The following is a 22,451-nucleotide window of genomic DNA, read 5'->3' on the forward strand; positions in this document are numbered from 1 at the left end:
CCTGAATCTGTATCTGTGCATTTTGGTGCCCACAGAGATTAGAGGAGAAGGGATCAGATCCCCCGGAACTAGAGTAGATGGTCATGAGCTACCATGTAGTGAGGTAGGTACTTGGAATCGAACTTGGGTCCTCTGCAAGTTCAGCTAGTCCTCTTGACCACTGAGCCTCCTGTCTACTCTTCTTGCATGTGGGCTCCATGCCCTTTCCCTGCAATCCAGCTCTTCTGAGGGAGGTGGCATCACTGCTGCCCGTGACTCACTGTGCAGCATACAGTACTGAGAGCACCCAACACTCAGAGTCCTGTTCTGGCTCCAAAGGCAAACATCACAAATAAGAGACTCGATGTTCCAACTAAGATTGTAGGGCCATCCCCAGCTTCCATGAGCTAAGTTGGGGATGGGATTCACAATCTGTATGAAATTGGGTTCAGTCTCGGCGTTGGTCATCTGTGAGAGGTGAATATGTGCCCTTCACTCCTCAACAATGACAGATGCATATGACACTGGGAAGATGAGGCTTTGGCACCTCGCTGCAGCCGCTAAGTTACGGACACTTCAGCCTCTTCTAGTGACTGACATACGTGACAGCTTGTAAGACCTAACACTGAAACTTCTCTGTTCCTGTCCCCTACATCCCCATTACACAGACCCACATGTGGGAGGCCTGGCTTTGACTTCTGGATACCTCAGTGTCTGTAGAAGGCCTTTTCCTCATCCTTCTCATCCTTGTCTAAAAGGACCGAAAAGACTCTCTTACTTATATATATATATACTTTTATTTATTTTTTATTTTTTATTTTTTTTGGTTTTTTGAGATAGGGTTTACTTATATATTTAAAGCTCCAAAATTTTTGGATATAAGAAGTAGAAAAGATCTTTGAGATACTTAGTGTATATACCACAAAGATGTCCATTGGCATAGTAACTCGTGAGTTTCTCCTTTGAAGTAAGGTCAAATAAGTTTGGAAAGCCCTAGAGATTCAGTTTGTGTTAGCCATCATAAGAATCCAGACGTCTCATTTTATGAATGGAGGAAGGGCTTGTGGGTTTTCCAGAGTTTTCCAAAGCTAATGCCAGGAAGCAGCAGTACTGGTTTCCTGGTGTCTCTGGCAACCTGCATTGCCAAATGCTAGTGAAAGCCAGCTTCTTCCCTCTCTCCCTGTGTTTAATTTACTTGTTCATCGGGAACAAGATTTGTCATGTTATCGAGGGCACCTTAGTGACATCATCAAGATCTGTTATGTTACCCAGGGTACCTTAGGTAACATTATTAAGGTGAGTCAGTATACAAAAGAGGACCAAGGCTTGGGACCGAGGACATGGCTTAGTGGGCAAGAATCCTCAGACCCAAGCTGGGCAAGGGCCATGTATGCTTTAATCCCAGCACTCAGAAAGCGGAGGCAGGTAGATCTCTGTGAGTTTGAGGTCAGCATTGTCTACAGAGCAAGTTCCAGGACACCCAGAGGGAAACCCTGCCTAGGTGGTGGAATACGCAGACATGTATTTGGAATCTCCGTGCTCCTACAGGCACATAGGGGGCAAAAGTTCATGGGTTAGACACCTGCATACTTAGCAGAAAATCAAGAGACTCCTGTTTCAAACAAACAGAAGGCAAGGACCTTTACCAAGATTGTCCTCTGACCTCTGTACCTCTACACTACATTCACACACACACACACACACACACACACACACACATACATGAATGTACACACAAATACATATCCAGAATCAGGTTTGCAAAAATCCATTCTATCAACCTTGTCTAGATCAGACCAATGAGTTTTTATTAGGACATATATTGTTATGACCCCTTTTTATAGTATTGCCTACATTCTGCTAAGTTGAAGGGATAGCTGCTTACACAGCAGGTGTGTTTCTTTTCTTTTCTTTTCTTTCTTTTCTTTTTTTTTTTTTTTTTGGTTTTCCGAGACAGGGTTTTTTTTTTTTGGTTTTCCTGCAACAGGTGTGTTTCTGAGCCACTGCAATGACCCAACCTCAATACAGAGAAGGAAGAACAGGGTGCTAACTCCGAATAAGACATGCATCATTGCCAGGCGTGGTGGCGCACGCCTTTAATCCCAGCACTTATGAGGTAGAGGCAGGCAGATTTCTGAGTTCGAGGCCAACCTGGTCTACAGAGTGAGTTCCAGGACAGCCAGGGCTACCCAGAGAAACCCTATCTTGAAAAACAAACAAAAAAGACGCATTATTCAGTTGCTCTTGCATGTAGAATCTCCATGAGTGGGGTAGCTACAGATACAGACGGACTCAGGTATCAGAGGAACCACGAGTGACATGCCATAGCTTGAGTTTCCAAAGGGTAAAGTGGTAAAGTGCTTTTGGTAAATTCCAAACAAATCAAAACATTCTCTCTCGATATGCATAGTAGTTTCCTCCTAAAAAAAAACTACATGTGTATGAAAACTCCCCAAAAGACTTTGAGCACGGTCTGTTGAGCGTTTATTATGTAACAGCACTGATGTCTGCGTGCTATCCCTGAATTGGCCCATTCTGTCTTTGTAACTCTTTGGTTTAGGGGTAGTTTCATGTGCCTGTTGTTAAGATGAAGAGACTAAGGCAAGGAAGATAGGTTAACTGTTCCCCAACCGTCCAGTGGTGGAGCACTGTAGCTTCAGGACACAGTCTCGGTCTTCTGTGTCCCTGTCATCGGAAAGACCCGGAAAGGTAGTTTCCTGGATATTTATTCTACAGATCATGACCAGATAAAGGCTATTTGGGATCTGTGAATCCATAATATCCAAAAGGAATCCAGACCAGGTCACCTCTCCCACCACAGTTCCTGTCTACCCAGGAGAAGGACAGAGGAGCTGTTGGAGGGTGTTTGGGCTGGCGTTGGGCCCAGGAGCCCTCCAGGACCTGTCAACAAGTCTTCAGAGAGCACAGACAGGAAACAGGCAGGTTGCCTTTGTCCTTCCTCGTGTCCCGCCATCTCTTGCCAAAAACCCAGCCCTAGATTTTGCATTTAGCAACTTCCCATCACAGAGAAGATGAGAAATATCAGGGAGCAGAGAGAAAGCACAGGAGACCAAACCCCTTCCGGGTTGCCAGGCCAGGGAGAGTCTTGGGACTTTTCTCTCTACGAAAGTAATTACACTGCTGTGACAGGTGTCTGGGTGGCAACCATTCCTCTATATCCCTTCCTCTGAAAAGGAGAAATCCTGAGTACACTTGTCTTGGGGTGGTGTGAGATGACACCAGTTTGATACTGGGGAGACTGGGCAAGGTGGGACAAACCTAGGAAGTGGGGTGGGAGGCAGCCCAGGGCCTAGCTGCACCTACATCTTCTGTGGGTGTTCTGGTGCCGATTTCCTCAATTGTGCATAAGGACAAAAGTGATGACTCTGGCCCTGGTGATTGTCAGTGGGAAGTTAACTCACGATGCTGGTTGCTTCCATACACGGTGAATTAGACTTCCCAGTAGTGCCAGTTGATAAGGATGTCTATGAGGTTAACAGGTTAAGCTCTACAGGATGATAATGAATGTGAAAAAATTTAAGAAGTTAATCATCTGTTATAGACTCAAGACAACCCAGTAAACTCTGGTAGACATCATTCACAAAAGGTAGCCTAATAGAATTTAAGGTTCATCTTCAACAAAAATTAAGACAAGTATGAGAAATGAGGAGGCTAGCCAGGCTGTGGCACTCAAGATACAGTCAGGTGGAACTCGGTGAGTTTAGAGGCCATCCTGGTCTACAGAGGGAGTTGCAGAAAAACCGAGGCTACACAGAGAAACCCTATATGGAAAGAGAGAAAAAGAGAGAAGGGGCTGGTGAGGGGCTGGAGATGGCACAGTGGTTAAGAGCACTGTCTGCTCTTCCAAAGGATCTAGGTTCAGTTCCCAGCACCCACATGGAGGCTCACGGCTGTCTGTTACTCCAGGCCTATGAGATCCAACAGCCTCTCCTAACCTCTAAGGGCACTCTACATAGCACAGTACATTTACTCAGTGCATTTACTGGTGAGATAGTCATACTAGAAATAAAATCTTTGGGGGGGGGGGTTGGTTTTTCGAGACAGGGTTTCTCTGTGTAGCCCTGGCTGTCCTGGAACTCACTCTGTAGACCAGACTGGCCTCGAACCAGAAATCCGCCTGCCTCTGCCTCCCCAGTGCTGGGATTAAAGGCGTGCGCCGCCACCACCCAGCTGAGATAAAATCTTTAAGTAAATAACAGTTTTTAAAGAGCAGGAGTTGAAGGTCATCTCCAGCTCCTTAGTTTGAGGGCTGGGGAGGTAGGTGGCTCAGTGGGCAAAACATTTGCTGCAAGACTGACAGCCTGCATTTGATCCAGCAGACCAACATCTGAAGGAGAGGACCAGGTCCTTGTTGGTCGTTGTTCTCTGACCTCACCACAGGCACTGTGGTCAGTGTCTCCTCCACACAGAATAAATAGACGCTGTAAGTTTTCTTGTTGCTCACTGTTCATTGCCCTGTGGTTTGTGTGCTCAGGCAGTGTGGTCCTGGGGAAGCCCACACCCTCCAAGCTTCTGCACTGAACATTGCTAACACTCACTAGTGACTAATTGTAGACCTCAAAACTCTCTAGGTCCTAAATCCTCATAGCGACTCTGTGACAAGTAGGCTCCCAACCTATCCACAGGGGACGCTGGGGCACAGCACACTGATGTCTCGATGCTCAGGTCACGCAGCCAGCAGAGGTAGACGTGAGGGGCCAGCTCTGCTCTTCCAGAAGGGTTTACTAGACCAAGCCTGAGGCTGTACTGGAGAAACATGTGAACTGTTAGAGATGTGTTCAGACAAACATGGCTTCCCAGGACCCCTTTGCTTCACCACTGGGCTTTCTTCTGGTCTCCAGTTCTCCTGAGTTAGGGGATATTGTGTCACTGGAATGAGGAAACGGAAGCCTGCCACCGTGTTGAGGCAGGTTTTTCTTTTTGTCTCAACTGAGCCTCACGCTGTAGGCTAGCTGGTAGGGTGGGGAGTTCTGGGGAAGGCTCTCCCTGTGCTGAGAAAGTAATGCATGCTCCCAAGTCCAGCTTTTACGTAGGTTCTAGGGGACCCAACTCAGGTTGCAGAGATGGCATAGCCATCTCACTGGCCTGGGAGATACAGTACAAATGTACATGTAAGAGTTATTTTCTGTTCTGGAAAAAGAAAACTTCTTTGTTCATAATTAAGAAAATTCCAAGAAATATAGTCCAAGTCTCTTTGCCTTGTCATTGACACTTAGCTGCATCTTGGGCAGCTACTTAACACTTTCACTTTTGAAATAATGGCAGATCCCTACTAAGGCTCCTGTCAGCTTTTTTAGGTCTTTTGTTGTTTTGTTTTGTTTTGTTTTGCGGATGTCCTGTGCTGCCTGTCCTTACTTGTGTTAGGTTATTGATTCTGGGGGCTGGGATGTTGCTTGGGGGGTGAGTGCTTGCTACAAGATCAAGGGCATCTGAATTCACACCCCAGCACCCACAGAAGAGCAGTGGCAGAGACAGGCAGGTCACAAGAGCAGCCAGCTTGCAGAAATGAGTGATCAGTGAGAGACCCTGTCTCAACAAACTGTATGCTAGAGGAAGGTCCCCAAAGGTGACCTCCGACTCTCTCTCTCTCTCTCTCTCCGACTCTCTCTCTCTCTCTCTCTCACACACACACACACACACACACACACAAGTTGAATTTCTTGTTGATACATCATTGTTTTTAAGTCGTCAGAGTCACCTACAAAGTATAAGAAGTGTTAAAATGTTTAAAGTCATAAGTCCCAAACTTTAAGAATCTGATTCTTAGGAATCTGGCAAGTTCCAGATATTTTAAAAGTTTTTCATCCGGGCAGTTTTAATCCCAGCACTTGGGAGGCAGAGACAGGCAGATTTCTGAGTTCGAGGCCAGCCTGGTCTACAGAGTGAGTTCCAGGACAGCCAGGGCTACACAGAGAAACCCTGTCTCGAAAAAACCAAAAAAAAAAAAAGTTTTTCATGGGGGTTCAGGGAGTAGTTGGAGAGATGGTTCAGCAAAGAGCACTTGTTGTTCTTCCAGAGGACCTGGGTTCAGTTCCCAGCACTCAATTGGCAGCTGGCAGCCATCAGTAGCTCCAGTTCCAGGAAGTCTGACACTCTCTTCTGACCTCCACCAGCACCAGTCATGTATGCGATGCACAGACATCCATGCAGACAAAACAGGCACACATGTAAAATAAACAGACAAAACTGAAATAAAATGTTTCATAGAGGCCACGGCTATGGCTTGCCTACCATGCACAAGGTATGTCCCCCTATACCACTAAATAATACTGAGGCTTTTCATTTGCATCAGTAGAATAAGTGTGTGGGGGAGGGGGGTCACTAGCTACTTAGACAGTATCCCTTGGGGGCAGTGTGTCCACCCTCTGTGGTGAGGGATGGGGTTATAATCTCTAACATGTTTCACACTCCATGTGTATTAGCAAACAATACAGACCCTAGCCTCATCTGTCTATTCATACATCTGGTTCTCTTCAGCCTTTGGTCAAGCTCTGCAGCCTTTTCTTCCTGGGTCATTGCAGCACTGAGTTCCACTAGGCAGATGACCTAGGGTCTACAACCAGCACTTTCTCTCCCTGCAAAGACCTGGCTAACTCCAGGGACACCCAGGCTGTTTGAGCAAGCTAAGATTATAATGATTCGGGCTGGTGAGATGGCTCAGTGGGTAAGAGCACCCGACTGCTCTTCCGAAGGTCCAGAGTTCGAATCCCAGCAACCACATGGTGGCTCACAACCATCCGTAACGAGATCTGGCACCCTCTTCTGGAGTGTCTGAGGACAGCTACAGTGTACTTACATATAATAAATAAATAAATCTTAAAAAAAAAAGATTATAATGATTCAGGGTGTCCCAAAGCAAACTGGCACTTCCTGGAATCAGACCCTACCCAGTCAGCTCCCACTATGCCCTACTAACCAGGTACCATCCAAATAAGCAAGGTTGGCAGTGCAGGAGAGGGACAAGTCCTTCCTGCAGAACAGATTTCCTAGTAACGGGCACCTTTAAAGGCAGGGTTTGTAGAGTCGTCAAACTTGGCAGTTACCTGTTTGAATAATAAACCTCTAAACCCCAGTCCCAGTTCTGTAAACTGGGATCGATAATCCCTGTGTCACAGGATTCAGTGGTAAAACTGGTGGAAAGGGCTCAGCCCTGTGACCAGTGTAGAACCACCAATAAATGGCAACAGGGATCCGTTTCCTGCCCCTTGGCTGTCTAGCAGAAAGCTTTCGGGGAAGGAAGGAAACAGGACCTCCACCCTTGGCAGGTGTCTGCATAGAGATCCCGGGGGTTGGAAGCAATAAAGCCTGTCTCCAGGTGTGGCAGCTAGTGCCCTTTGAAGGGTGAATTTGTCATGGATCTCTGAGATGCTGCCAGTCTCGCAGCAGCTGCAGCCACCGCCACCTTTGTACAAGCTCTGGCCATTCTCCCTGCTGCCTTTGTTCTATTTCGGTGCCTGTGGAGGTGCAGGGAAGCTGCTGTCTTCCTCGGGTTGCTATTTAAAGACATTCTGAAAGAGGCTGCACTATTCCTACTGCGGTGGTGGCCGTGGATCCTGTCCCTGCCACAGAGGGCTGCAAGCCCTGTGGCCTCTGAAACCTTGGGTGGAGTGCCTCAGCAAGAGCTAGCCTGGAAGCACACACATTAGACCTGGGGACTTCTGCTCTCTGTCTTTTGTTTAGGACCCTGAGCCATCATTTCTACCAGGAGCTTAAAGCCAGCAGCCACTTTGGTCTCTGTCCCTGCACTGCCTCACCTACCTATATCCCTGGAAGGTTTTTTAGCAATCGGCCAGTTAGCTTCTCCCTTGTTCTCCAGGGAAACTCATGTACAATACTCCCCTCCTCTTCCACCCCATCTACAGTTCACACTTGGGATTCTTTCCCCATTGTACAGCTAGGCACAATCCAGGAGGGGTCAAGGTAACGCTTGTCTCTAAGTCTAATAGAAATAATTTGAAAATAAATAAATAAATGCCCTCTGAAAGGCTCAGTAACCTTCAGTTAGTAATAACGGCAGCTTGGGCTTTAGTGAGCCACCAGGTGTGGATAGAATCCCTTAGGTGGCAGGACTCCTGCCTCTCTGCTGACTTCCCTGCACTCGAGATGCAGTGTCTCAAAATCTGCAAGTGGCCTTGCTGTTGGAGTCAGCCCTAATTTCTTTTTCCTAGACCTCTCAAAGTGAAGCTTTAGATTTTATCAGTAAAGTAGCTGGGCCAGCAACCACCTCCATTTGGCTCCCCCAACCACCCCCTTCTCATTATGGTGGAGAGGCTGCCTGCCTTGTAGGCTTGGAGCCCAGACCTGTTTGCTGGCCCGGCAGAATTCCCCCCAGTGCCCTCAGTGCTGCACAGTAGCACCATCAGATGTTGCAGTGTGACACACATGCCATTACCACCTGACCCACACTGGCCCCTACACTGCACTGAAGGTTTCCTAAGGTGCACAACTCGCTGTAGCTGTTTTATACTACAGAAATTCTGTGTCTGTCTGTTGAATTGAACATATTAGGTGAAATGTAAAGCTCTCTTCCACCTGAAACCTCATTGTTCCTCTTGTTCCTTGTTGTTCTTTTTACTCACACATTTTAGTGATGATTTAGACAGAATTGTTCTTTATGAGTTATTATTAGTTGTGGTCCTTCAAATTTCCTATCTGCCTTTTTGTTTTACCTTGTTTGTTTTCTTTTGAGTCAGGGGTTCTCTGTGTAGTCTTGGCTGTCCTGGAACTCTCTGTCGACTAGGCTGGTTTTAAATGCACAGAGATCCGCCTGCCTCTGCCTCCTAAGTGAGTGTTCAGATTATGTGTTTTATAACATTAACTTTGGCTGATGGGATGGCTCGGAAAGTAAGGGTATTTACTAAGCATGAATGGTAGGTACCCTGAGTCTGGTCCCCAGACCCCACCTAAAGGTGGACAGAACCAATCCACAAAGGTATCCTCTTACCTCTATGCACGCACATACACATTATTTACATACAATGATAAATAAATAAATGAGCTGGGCATGGTAGTACACACCTTTAGTCCCAGCACTGATGGGGGGAATCTCTGTGAATTCAAGGCCAACTTGGTCTACAGAGTTACACAATAGCCAGAGTTACATAAGAGACCTGATCTCAAAAAACCAAAACAATAATAATAATGATAATAATTAGTAAATAAATGAATAAAATGTAGGGTCTGGAGAGATGGCTCAGTAGTTAAGCACATGTATTATCTCATGCAGAGGACCCAGGTTCAATTCCCAGCACCCAGATTGGACAGCTTACAACTGCCTGCATATCCAGCCTCAAGGGGTCTGACACTTCTCACCGTGGCAGCAGGCCTAACGCTCATGTACAGACCAACACACATATAATTAAAAACAAAATAAATCTTTTTTTTTTAATCTAAGGGAGTAAGGGGACATTGAGATAACTCAGAGGGCAAAGGCACAAAAAAGCACTTGCCACTGTGCCACCCAGCACTGTGAGTCTGAGCCCTGGATCCTACATGATAGGAAAGAGAGTCTCTACTGTGGCATATATATCCACATGTGGACATACATGCCAAATAAATAAATATAAACAATTAACGTGTGTGTGTGTGTGTGTGTGTGTGTGTGTGTGTGTGTGTGTGTGTAGCAGTAACCAGCCATCAAGGTGTGGCAAGCAGTGACACCATTTTGTTCTTTTCTCCAAATAAAGCCTTAGTGGGAAATAAACAAATGATCTTTTATTACAAAAAGCAAGCTAGTGGTGGTGGCACACACCTTCATTCTCAGCACTTGGGAGACAAGGTGGGCAGCCTGGTCTACAGAGTGAATTCCAGGATAGCCAAGGCTACACAGAGAAACTTTATCTGGAACTACTCCGTCCCCCCAAAATTACAAAAAGCAAATATATACAAAATAAGCCATGTTCCCAACTTACTCACCCCTGCCCTGCTCCCACACCCCTTCCTTTTCTGCCTGCTCATATTTGGGGCTTCTCTCTATTCTTTGTCTTGAGAGCCGTGTCTTTGCCCTTAGCCCCTGATAGCAAGCCAGATTTCTCAAAGTGGCAGTAATAATAAGGATCCTTGAGATATAGATATATAGATATTTGTTTAAGAAAGCAAAATATTCTCACATGCATTCCATCTGCTAGAGCCTACAATAGACTTGTAAGGGTGGCAGCAGATTGGCTTTCTGTATACTTCTTTGTAGTAATAAGAAAGATAACCATTTGGAGATGCAGTAGTGAGTGCATATATTTAATAGAGTCACATCTCCAAAGTCCATGCCATTGGGTCTGGCCTCCTTCTTTACTAGCTGTAGGGCCCTAGAAAAACTGGAGGTGATGTTCGTGGCTTTCCTTTTATGATGACGTAGTCTTGTCTATTTATTTAGTGTAGGATGCCATGGCTCACATGCAGAAGGTAGAGGATAGTATAAATATATGGGAATCATCTCTCCTAGATGTGGACCCCAAGGGGTCAAATTCAGGTTTCCAGGCTCGGCAGTAAGTGACTTTATTTGCTGAGCTACCTCATCGACATTACTCTTTAAAAGTTTTTTAAGGGATCAGAGGCTTAATTCAATTGTAAGAGCACTTGTTCCATCAGGGTCTCAGAACACACACAGCAGCTTACAACCATCTGTAACTCCAGTCCCAGGGGATCTGATACCCTCTTCTGACCTCTATTGGCACCAGATACATACATGCAGGCAAAAACATTTGCACACATAAAATAATAAAATAAAAAATTTTCCTCCGGACATGGTGGCACACATCTTTAATCCCAGCACTCAGGAGGCAGAGGCAGGCGGATTTCTGAGTTCGAGGCCAACCTGGTCTACAAAGTGAGTTCCAGGACAGCCAGGGCTATACAGAGAAACCCTGTCTCGAAAAAACAAACAAACAAACAAACAAACAAACAAAATTCCAGCCTGGTCTACAGAGCAAGTCCAGACAGCCAAAGCTACACAGAGAAACTCTGACTCAAAGCTACTCCCCCCGCACCCCCAAAAAGAATTTGTATGGATTTTCAAAAGAGTTTTCTGTGTAGAGGCTAGTAAGATGGCTCAGTAGTTAACAGCAGTTGCTGTTCTTGTGGAGGAGCTGGGTTTGGTTCTCAGCACCAGTGTGCAGGCTCACAACCACCTATAACTCCAGTTCTAGGGAATTCAACACCTTCTTCTGGCCTCCATGAGAACACGGCACATACTTGGTACACGTGCACATGTAGGGTCTTGAAAATACCCATATCTACCATAGGATAAACATAAATTGCTTAAAATACACATTTATGTCTGGCATGTTGGCACATGCCTTTAATCCTAGCACTTGGGAGGCAAAGGCTCATCTCTATGAATTCGAGGCCAGGCTGATCTACATAGCTACTTCCAGCACTACAGAGAGGGGCAGTGTCTCAAAACAAAACAAAACAAACCAGACCACAATACCTGTGTGGCTTTCAAGGCCACCTGCACACACATGGAGCATATAAACAAACGCATGCAGGTGCACAGACATAGACATAAAGAGTAAAGAAAGAAACTTGGTTGTTTTGTTTTGCTTTTTAAATTTTTTTCCCCTTGGGCTGGAGCTATAGCCCAGTAGGTAAATGCCTGAGTTCAACCACCAGAACCTGCACCAGAAAAGCCGGGTGCAGTGTGTATGGCCGTAATCCCTGATCTAGGAAGGTGGAGACAGGCAGTCCTCGGGCCTTCCTGGCCAGGCAGCCTAGCCAGTTTGGTGATCTCCAAGCTCTGGCTGCACATAAAGGGGAGCAACTCCTGATGAATTTCACACACGGTTGTCCTCTGACCGCCACATGTATGTGCACACACAGGAAACATGCTACACACAAAAGAAAAAAATCTTTTTGTTTGTTTTTTTAGAGAGTGCCTGCTATCACCCACATTGGCCTCCGACTCTCTATGTATGAATGCTTTGCTTCATGTATGTCTGTGCACCACAGAGGAGGGAGTTACATGTTCTAGAACTGATGGTGTGACAGTTGGTTGTGAGGCACCAGGTGGGTGCTGGGAATCGATCCCAGTCCTCTACCAAAGCTGTCCTGCTCTTAATCACTTTCATGGCAATCCTCCAGCCTCCGTGATCTTTCTTGATTCATACCCCTACTGCCGTCTCTCCTCTGAGCTCCCCACAGAGTTCCTCTCAGACTTCACATGATATACACACTACATATGTAAGAAAAAAATAACATCTTGTTTTTCTGCTTCTCCCTTATGTTTGAAATCATTTTTTATAAAATTAAAGCAAGGGCTTGAGAGATGACTCGGGGGTTACGAGAACTGGCTGTCCTTCCATAGGACCCAAGTTCAATTCTTATCACTCACATGGCAGCTCACAGCTCTCTGTCTGAAGCTTCAGTTCCAGGGATTCTAGTTTCTAAGGATTTGCCCACATGGGGTGCACAGCCACACATGAGACAAAATACCCATACAAATAAATTGTATGTACATTAAAATAAATCATATAGAGCCGGGCGTGGTGGCGCACGCCTTTAATCCCAGCACTCGGGAGGTAGAAGCAGGCGGATTTCTGAGTTCGAGGCCAGCCTGGTCTACAAAGTGAGTTCCAGGACAGCCAGGGCTACACAGAAAAACCCTGTCTCATAAAAAAAAAAAAAAGAAAAAAAAAAACACCAAAACAAAACAAAAAAAGGGCTGGTGAGATGGCTCAGTGGGTAAGAGCACCCGACTGCTCTTCCGAAGGTCCAGAGTTCAAATCCCAGCAACCACATGGTGGCTCACAACCATCCGTAACGAGATCTGGCGCCCTCTTCTGGAGTGTCTGAAGACAGCTACAGTGTACTTACATATAATAAATAAATCTAAATAAATAAATAAATAAATAAATAAATAAATCATATATTTATAGTGTGTGTGTGTGTTCATCTTGATGGGAATGGTGGCACACACACACCTTTTATCCTAACACTGGGAAGTCAGAGTAAGCACGTCTTAAAGAGTTCAAGGCCAGCCTGGCCTACATAACAAGTGCCAGGCTAACCAGAGCTAACATGTCAAGACTCTGTCTCAAATAACAAAAATGTCTCTGTGTGTGTTAGAAAGGTAGGTCTGGCTAGAGATTTTCTTTCTTCCTCCCTGTAGTTTCCAAATATTCTGACTTATGGTTATGTGGCTTTTATAACCAAATAAATAAACATATTTAGGATCTAACAAGAAGAATACCTGCCATTTATTTCTTCTTTTGATCTTAACTCAAAGACACAGCTTTGCAGGAATGTTCTGAGCGTCCGGAAAGAGTCCTCGGCTGTTTTTCTGCTTTTCCATTTGAAAGTGCACCTGTGTGCCCAAGGCACTTCTGCTCACATGTTCTGTTTACTAAGCCTTCTGCGTCTCAGCCACGCCAACCCCAAACATTGCCCTTGTTGCTGAAACCCCCAAGCTGGTGAACAGGACGGGTGGGAAAATGGCTGTGTGTGGTACACAGTTGCCCCTGTCTGCTGGTGAGGCACCTCAGCTCCAGCCTTCCAGGGAGGTTTCACACAAGGAAGCTGGTGCTGCTTTAAGTCTCCTGACCTAGGGGCTAGGCAGAGGTGTGCACACCTCAGTGTAGAGGACATGGTTAGCATTAGGTCCAATGTCCATGTGAGATTCCAACTCCAAAAAGGAAACTCCCCTGAAACCACAAAGGGCTTCTCCTGTCCAGTGCTTTTGGCAGCCACCTGCTGCTCTGAGCCCTTCTGAATGAGAGGAGGCACCTCCCTCCCCGCAAGCACACACTACCCATGCCCCTTTCCTCTCCCTGCAGTTTTGGGGCTTGACTGGGGTGGTGTGTGTGTGTATGTATAGATTATGGGGTATGTGTTGTATGTATGTGTGTGTAGATGGCAGGTGTTGGGGTTATAGATGGGGTATGTGTGTGTGTGTGTGTGTGTGTGTGTGGTGTATGTGTGTGTGTGGTGTGTGTGTGTGTAGATGGCAGGGTGTTGAAGTCTTAATGAGAGGTTCCCCCCACAGGATTGCTTGTATCCTGCCCACCTCAGAGGGTCCTGTGAATAACTTTACCTTTGAACTTTTCTTGTATTCAGCCCCTGATCCTTAGGATTTGGTGACAATCCTTGGCTGACAGGAGGCTTTGATCCTTGGGGAGTTCAGAGGAAGTCCCATGATATAGAGGAGGATTGGAGATTGGCACAGGGGGTGGGGGTGGGGTGTTAATTAAGAAGAAGGCTTTGCTTAACACTCACAAAAAAAAAAAAAAAAATGCCCAGAGCCTGATGACAGGAGCTCAGCCAGCACACCTCCAGGATGCCATGTGTTGGCACGAGCATGACTGTTATTTAAGACACAACAGTGCCCAGGAGAGATTCCTACCCCATCCCAGGAAGAGCAGAATACCTGAGAACCGCCTCATTTAAAGAGGTAAAGCTGGCTTTCTTTGAGTGGTGGGTGTCTCCAGGAGAAAGAAGTCTTGCAGGGCTCTGAACGTAGCTCAGATGGCAGAGCGCTTGCCTGGCCCTGGGTTCACTCCCTGCATGGCTGAAACCTGACCAGGTGGTATGCACTGTACTCTCAGCCTCTGGAAGGAGGCAGGGAAGAGCCACAGTCACCCTTGGCTGCCTAGAGAGTTGGAAGCCAAGGACAGCAAGATAGTTCAGTGGGTGAAGGCACTCGCTGCCAAACCCGAGGACCTGAGTTCAATTCCTGGGACCCACAAGGCATAAGAAGAAGACTTACACATGTGTGAGTCATGGCACATGTGCATTCACATACATATAGACATACTAAATAAATAAATATAGTTTTTATTATAAATGTAACATTTTAAAATGCTTTTGCTTAGGGACGACTTTATCTCAAGTGGCTAAAGGTCGAGGGACTTGCTAATGGATCCCAAAGCCATTCCCTGGTACCACCCAATCCGTGTCACAGTGACACTCCTTTCACCAGCAGAATGTTGTAGCTTGTCTCCCTCCCACCTCCAAGGCAGGTGTTCTCCTTTGATCCTGATAATCAGGCACACCATTTACCTCTCAGTAGAGACCTCACTGTATAGCCTGTGCCTCCTCCTTCTCTGGGCTTTGGCTGCTAGAGGCTGGCTCATGGACTATCCATCTCTTTAGCCTAGTACATGGCCTGGGTACCACGTAGGCCCTTCATAATGATCAGAGTGAGTGGTAACTATGGACAGGAGCTGTGCAGTCATCCTCTTTCTGGCATCATCTCATTTTCACTCTGCCTAAAAAGATGAAGACCAGTTAGCAGAGTGTGGGCAGAGCTAGTCAGGGCAGGATGCCCGTCTTACTCCTGGTGTGTCTAACAGCTCCTTGAGAAAGTCCAAGACATGTACAGCATCTTAGCAAGCTTGGCTCACGGGCTCAGGACTTAATGGAGCAACACTTAGAAAAGGAACAGGCATGGCAGAACTACTGTGTGAGACCTGTGTTCCCATGCAAAACCAAAACACAAGGCCCCCACTAATAGGGAGGGGGTGGGGGCAGAGAGACAGTCCAGCAGTTGAGCATATGCTGTCCTTGTAGAGGACCCAAGTTCAATTCCTAGCACTCACATAGCAGCTCACAACTGTCCATAAGTCCAGTACTAGGATGCACGGGATGTACAGATGTCCATGCAAACAAAGCACGCATACACATAGAATAAATGCATCCTTAAAAACATTTTTAAAGCCAGGCATGGTGGCACACGCCTTTAATCCCAGCACTCGGGAGGCAGAGACAGGCGGATTTCTGAGTTTGAGGCCAGCCAGGTCTACAGAGTGAGTTCCAGGACAGCCAGAGCTACACAGAGGAACTCTGTCTCCAAAAACAAAAACAAAAAAATAATTTTTTTTTTAAAAAAGAGGGGCCAGGCAGTGGTGGCACATGCCTTTAATCTCAGCACTTGGGAGGCAGAGGGGGCAGATCTCTGTATGTTCAAGGCCAACCTGGTCTATAGAGCAAGTTCAAGTTCCAGAACAGCCAGGGCTACACAGAGAAACCCTGTCTCAAAAAAAAAAAAAAAAAAGGGGTGTGTGTGTGTGGCATTCATTATAATCAGATGCAGCTTCCCTTTCTCCCCCAGAATCTCCATTTACTTGTCCAGGTGGTTGCTGATTGCCATTGAGGTTGCTCTAAGGAGAAACTGACGTGTGAAATAATTACATGCTTTTTACAGCTCATCTTTACTCCATGCAGTGTCAATCTGAAATGCAAATAGAAGAGTATTTACCTCTATACACAGAATCGCCAGAATTACAGTGTGTATCCCCCTCATCGTGCACGTGCATGTGCCTTTCCGTCATTGAAAACTGGAAGAACATGCAAAAGCGAGCACAACTGTGTCCTTACTCGCCCGCCTGCTGTCAGCCTGCACCTCCATCGGGCTGGCCAGCCGGGGCAGCAAGGACGACAGGATGGCCTGCTTCATTCTGTGTAGCTGTCTTTAGGTAAATGTTTCACTAAAACAAAGAAGTGGGTGAGTGGGAGAGGGTGTCACATAGAGCTCCCTGACCGTCTGTCTTTCTGAGACAGCCATTACTTTCTTGTGTGGTGGGCACAGGTTCTAGCTGGAATGGAAAACTGGAACTCTCCAGGCTGTCAGTAGGTCTATTTACTCAGTTGTAGGAATAACAGACACCTGGACCTGCTTCTGGCTGGAATTATTCTCCCACTCGCTGTAAGTCTACCAGAGTCTTGTGTTGATGGCGCATAATTAACACAGTCAAAGATCACTTGTGAGAGACGGCGTGCATCTCCTCTGCTCACACTCCTGCTCCATCGTTTCACTAGATGTCATTTACAAGTCATAAATCCAGTAACAATTATTAGTAGTTTTAATAGTTCAATTGTAGGTCATTAAAGCAGGCGCATGGGCTTGGGGGACTAGACTGGCTGTCTGGCACTGTTTGGTAGATGTTCTTAGAGTCATGAGGCTGGTCAGGAGTGGCATGTGTGCCTTCATCCCATCATGGATGTGTTAGAGCATCTGTCAGATGCCAGTTTTGTGAAGTCCTGGCCCTCTGTAGAAGAAAGCAAGACACACTTGGCATCGGTAGTACCTGTGATCTAATGAGGAAAACATTTTTTGTTTGGTTTTGGTTTTGGTTTGTTTGTTTGTTTGTTTCAAGACAGGGTTTCTCTGTGTAGTCCTGGCTGTCCTGGAACTCACTCTGTAGACCAGGCTGGCCTCGAACTCAGAAATCCGCCTGCCTCTGCCTCCCAAGTGCTGGGATTAAAGGCATGCGCCACCACTGCCCAACGAGGAAAACATTTTAAATTATATAATATCAATTCCCAATCTAAATAAAAAGACAAAATCACAAGAAATACTTAAATTATAATTGTGATAGGGGCTACAAACAGAATTTGAGGATAGGTGTTAGAGAGAAAAGCCCTCGGAAGTGGTATCTTGGCCCTGTGTATAGGATAAGCAGGGCATGAAATAGCCTTGTGGCAGAAAGCGTGTGCAGAGGTGGAGCCCTGGCAAGGAGCTCTGCTTAGAGAAAGATCCACAGAGCCAGAGTTCAGGCAGCACAGGGAGGCCAGGTGTGGGCAGGAAGGGCCCGGGTCTTTTAGGGGAACCCTGTTCCTTACCTTGCCTTACTCATCCCCAGTGCCATGATGACCAAAAACCTCACAAGCTAGAGGGCTTCTAATTTCTCATAGCAAGTCCAGGACACCAAGCAGCCAGCACGCAGGGTTGTGTGGGACTGAGATGCCTGCATGAGTCTGGGCCAGACCATGTGTTTGCCGCCCACTGTTTCTGGTCATTTCTGCAATTCACTCTACCCAAAGTATAATCTGCCCTCTGTCTTCTGCCCTTGGGGCCTCAAATGTTTTGTTTTGTTTTGGTTTGGTTTTTACTTGTTTTATTGTTGTTTGTTTTGCTCTAGTTTGAGACAGGGTCTCATAGCCCAGGCTGGCACTGACTCCTCTATTGTAGCTGAGGCCAGCTTTGAACTGCTGACCCTTCTGCTGCTACCTTCCAGGAGGAGTGGAATCAGAAGCAGGTGCCACCATGCTGAGTCTGGTTCTGTTTTACACTCTCATGGGCTTGTCTACTCCGTCCTGCTTTCCTGTAATTCTTTCCAGGGTGGGTTCTAAGTGTAGCCTTGACTGTTCTGGGATTTACAGTAGAGACCAGGCTGGCCTCGAACTCAGAGATCTGTCTTCTGAGTGCTGGGATTAAAGGTCTGTGCCACTATAACCAGCCTTAACAAAAATCTTAAACTAGAACCAAACATATCTCTCTCCCTCCAAAGAGTGAGGTATGGGGACCCCACGTTTGAGGTCAATCTGTACCCCAGAAGACCAGGAGATGGTAAGCTGGGTCACTGGTAAAGGCTGTCGCCATCAGGCCTTTGGCCTTAGTTCTACATCAGGCTCCACATTGCAGAGGGAGCACTGACTCCTATATGTGTGCTTATACAGACACACAGAGGCCCTGAGGAAAATGCAGGCAGCCATCTGTGCCCACATCTCTTGGCTGCCTTTGTCCTGAGGCCTCTGCTATCTTTTGACTGAAGGGGGAGGGTCTAGGAGCTATACTAGGGTCTGGAAATAATGAGGCACAGCCTTAAAAATCATAGTAAGGTGTTGCAGGCAGAAACCACAAAGGAATCTTATGTGGGGCACAGCCAGCTCCATGCTCCAGGTTGGAAGGTCCCTGCATTATCTTACAAGGACGCCAGAGACTGCTTCCCAGTAGACATGTGCTCATGACGCCATCTCTCCATCCAGGTGCTGAGCGAAGTCCTCAAGGATCTCTATCACTTGCTGAAGCACGTGGTGCGCTTGGAACCTGATGACGTCGCCAAGCTGCATGCCCAGCTGGCCTTGGAGGAGCTCGATGAGATCATGAGGAACTTCCTGTTCCCGCCCCAGAAGCTGGAGAAGAAGATCGTGGTCCTGCCATAGACCTGGTTCACAGAACATGGAAGAAGGCAGGGGAAACCAAGCAGCCAAAGCAGTGGCCACACACCTCCCAGCAGGTGTCTCCACCGCCTCCTCGGTGCAGACCTCAGGTCTGCTATAACTTGAAGGTAGCTGTACGGTGCTGGCACCACTTGGGTGTTCAGGGCTACCTCTCTAGAGCATCCACTTGGTCACTCGGCATCTGGCCCAAAGCATGTGCAGTGAGAAGGGTGAATCCCATCTAACCACACCCTTCATTGTCCTGAGCCTTTAGAGGAGACCTGTATATCACTGTGGAGCGTTTTCTTCCGGCTGGAGAAGCCGCCCCACCCCCCTGGTCCCATCTTGATATTCTGTCATAGTGAGATGATTCTGCCTGTGATGAGGGACAGGCAGAGCTATCATCTGGGTGTGCAGCTGTGGGGAGGGGAAGGAAGCATTGCTGCTTAAACTACACAATACGAGAGAATAAAAGAATAAAATTACCTTGGCTGGAATGATCAGCCAACGTGAATGCTGTCGCTGCTGGTTGACTTACAGAAGAGGAAGAGTAAGCCCTGTCTGTCCTCGGGGGCCTTTTTTCTTCTTATTGCTCCTTCTGTTTTTACTTGAGCTGCCATTCAGTCTTCTGCACCTCTCAGGGTGATGCTGAGACAGTGGAGTGGTCTGACAAAGGCAGGCAGGGCTTATGTGGCACAGGAGTGGCCTGTCACCAGCTCACTGAAACAACTTCAGATTTAGCACTGTGTTCATCCGCTCTTGGATTTATGTATTTTGGTGTTTTCATTGCAAAAGACAAGAAAAGGTTAAAAAAGAAAAAGAAGAAGAAGAAGAAGATGGAGACTGGGGAGATACGGAGATACCTTAGTCCCTGAAGTACTTATCATGCAAACCTGAGGACCTGTACTCCATCCTCTGCATCCAGGTAAAAACACTGCTTGAGGTGGCATGTGCCTGCAGGCCTAGGGAGCCGGGGTGAGTGTGTGTGTGCAGGGACAGGTGCATCCTGGAGGCTCACAGGCCAGCCAGTCTAGTTAATTACTCTGTGAGTTCTCAGCCACCAAGAGACCCCACCCCCATCCCTTTCTCTTTCTTAAAAAAAAAAAAAGGATAGCTGTTTCCTGGGAAACAGCACCCAACGTTGACCTTTGGCCTACACACACTCACACGCTCTCGTACAGTGTCTGTTCAACTCTTGAGCCCACATGAACATACGCATACATGAACATCTATACACAGGCACAGTGTGTGTGCAACTTCGTCCACGTGGAACGAAAAGGAAAAGGAAGCAACTGGCTGCTTCAGATAAGCCGCTCTGTAGCCTACGCCTTTGTAAGATGAATGCGGTGTTCATCGATCCCCAGCATCACAGAGATAAGTATAGGACTCTATCTCGGGACTTTATCTCCACTTTCCTGATCTAAAGGAAGCAGAACTATGACAGTGCAGGTGACTATGGTGTGACATTCAGGTGTTCTTGTCTGTTGGGAGCAAGCCAGATTACACAGCCTTCTCAGCTTGGCCTTCCCGATAGGCATCCCCAGAAAGGTGCCAATCACTGATACAAACCACAGGCAGTGTATCAAGCAAAGGATCTAACAAGGCTGCCGTCCATGGCGGCACATACCTCTGATCCCAGCACTCATGAGGCAGAGACAGGTGGACTTCTGAGTTCGAGGCCAGCCTGACCTACAGAGTGAGTTCCAGGACAGCCAGGGCTACACAGAGCTTGAATGTTTTGAAGGAATATTTCTATTCAGCTAGGGTAGCAGTATTAGTTTATATTTTTCAAATCAAGAGTGAGTGCCTATAAAGTCAGGGTTGGAGCTGCTTAAGCGAGTGTTTCTTAGCCTTTAGAATACATCCAACCTAAGGCTGGAGAGATGGCTCAGCAGTAGAGTACACACTGATCTTGCCGAGGACCCAAGCTTGATTCCCAGCCCACATGAGATACTCACAATGGCCCGTGGCTCTGGATCCAGCCGATTGACACCTCTGGCTTCTTAAGAGTACCAGCACTCACATGTACATAAATACACACACACACACACACACACACACACACACACACACGTAATTAAAAGTAATTTTAAAATTATATATAATATATTTTAAAAGATACAGCCTGCTTCGCAGTCCGAGTACTGTCCACGGCGTTTAGGCCAGTTTGCCTGAAGGTGTACACTGATGACTTTAGGATCTTCTCCATCTAAACACGCCTGCCCCTCCCAGCCTTAGTCTCTTTATCTCTCTGTATAAATGGACTCTTAGTTTGAACTACTATCAAAGGACTAGAGTATTTGATTTTATTAATTTTTGGTGTTCTCAATTTGAGAGAGTAATTTTTTCTTCCGGACTTCATTATCAAATTCAAAGGGAAGATGATTTAGTGACACCCTTGTAAGCATGACCAAATTATTAAAAACTGTCAGATAACTCTTCTAAGTCAGGCATGGTAGTTAACACTTATGACCATGGCACTCACGGGGCTGCGACAGGAGGGTTTAGTGAGTTCAAAGTCAAATATGGGCTGTATAGTGAGTTCTAAGACAGCTTGGATCTCAGTATGGGATTCTATCTGGAAAAAAAAAAAAGAAATCCTAGGGGCTGAAGATGTCACTGAGCTGGTGGGATGCTTGCCTAACACACACACAGCGTTGGATTCAATCCCCAGTACCTCAAAAATCGGACACCGTAGTGTAGACCTGTAATCCCAGCACTCTGGATAAAAAGGCAAAAGGATCATAAATTTGGAGCCATCCTCAGCTACATAGCTAACCTGGGCAACAGGAGACCTGTCTTGGTTATAATTTTTACTGTAAATTTACTCATGTGTTTCTGAATGAAAAGCTCTAAGGAACGAGACTAATGGGATAGGAAAAGCACAAACGTAACTTAAAGGGTCCAGAATTCCATCTGGGCCTGGTGACACAGACCTGTAATCCCAGCTACTGGGGAGCTGAGGCAGGAGGGTGTTAAGCTCAAGGCCTGCCTGGGCTGCAGTGAGTTCATGGAAACTCTGAGAGGACAGGAGTCCTACCTCATACCTACCTCTATGCGAGGTAGTAGCGTTGCTACCCCATACCTACCTCTATGCGAGGTAGCAGCGTTGCTCAGCCTACATGAGGCCCTACACGCAATCACCAGCCCTGAAAACAAACAAATGGCATGAACCCCAAAGCTGACACGTGGCCGGAAGAGCCCTGCTGGCTTGCATGATGGATCCTGAGTGGCCGAGCTCTCTGTCCCACCTCTGTCTGTCCTTTCTCAAGAGGCAGTCCTCTTCTGCTTCCCCTATTAGTCCTTCTATCCCACATCTGTCACTGGCAAGCCTGAGAACATGAGTTCAAATCCCAGGATCTCCATGATAGGAGGAAAGGCCCGATTCCCTCAGGTTGGCCTCTGGCATCCACACACACCATGGCAAGAACACCCCTCCCCAGTAAGTGAATGTAATGAGACATTTTCTGTTGCCGGGAGGTGGTGGCGCATGCCTTTAATCCCAGCACTTGGGAGGCAGAGGCAGGCGGATTCCTGAGTTCGAGGCCAGCCTGGTCTACAGAGTGAGTTCCAGGACAGCC

General features: G+C 46.8%; 1 protein-coding gene across 1 annotated transcript in view; it reads left to right on the forward strand.

Moving 5' to 3' along the window:
- Tango6 (transport and golgi organization 6 homolog) overlaps positions 1 to 19,384 on the forward strand; it is a 171,836-nt gene extending 152,452 nt beyond the window's left edge. Inside the window, exon 18 of the mRNA XM_021169882.1 lies at positions 18,697 to 19,384. Within this exon, the coding sequence (XP_021025541.1) occupies positions 18,697 to 18,873 (177 nt within the window). The 3' untranslated portion in view covers positions 18,874 to 19,384. The remainder of the gene's footprint in view (positions 1 to 18,696) is intronic.
- Positions 19,385 to 22,451: the final 3,067 nt, after the last annotated feature.

Source organism: Mus caroli, chromosome 8 (assembly GCF_900094665.2).
Source record: "Mus caroli chromosome 8, CAROLI_EIJ_v1.1, whole genome shotgun sequence".
Taxonomy (NCBI): Eukaryota; Metazoa; Chordata; class Mammalia; order Rodentia; family Muridae; genus Mus; species Mus caroli.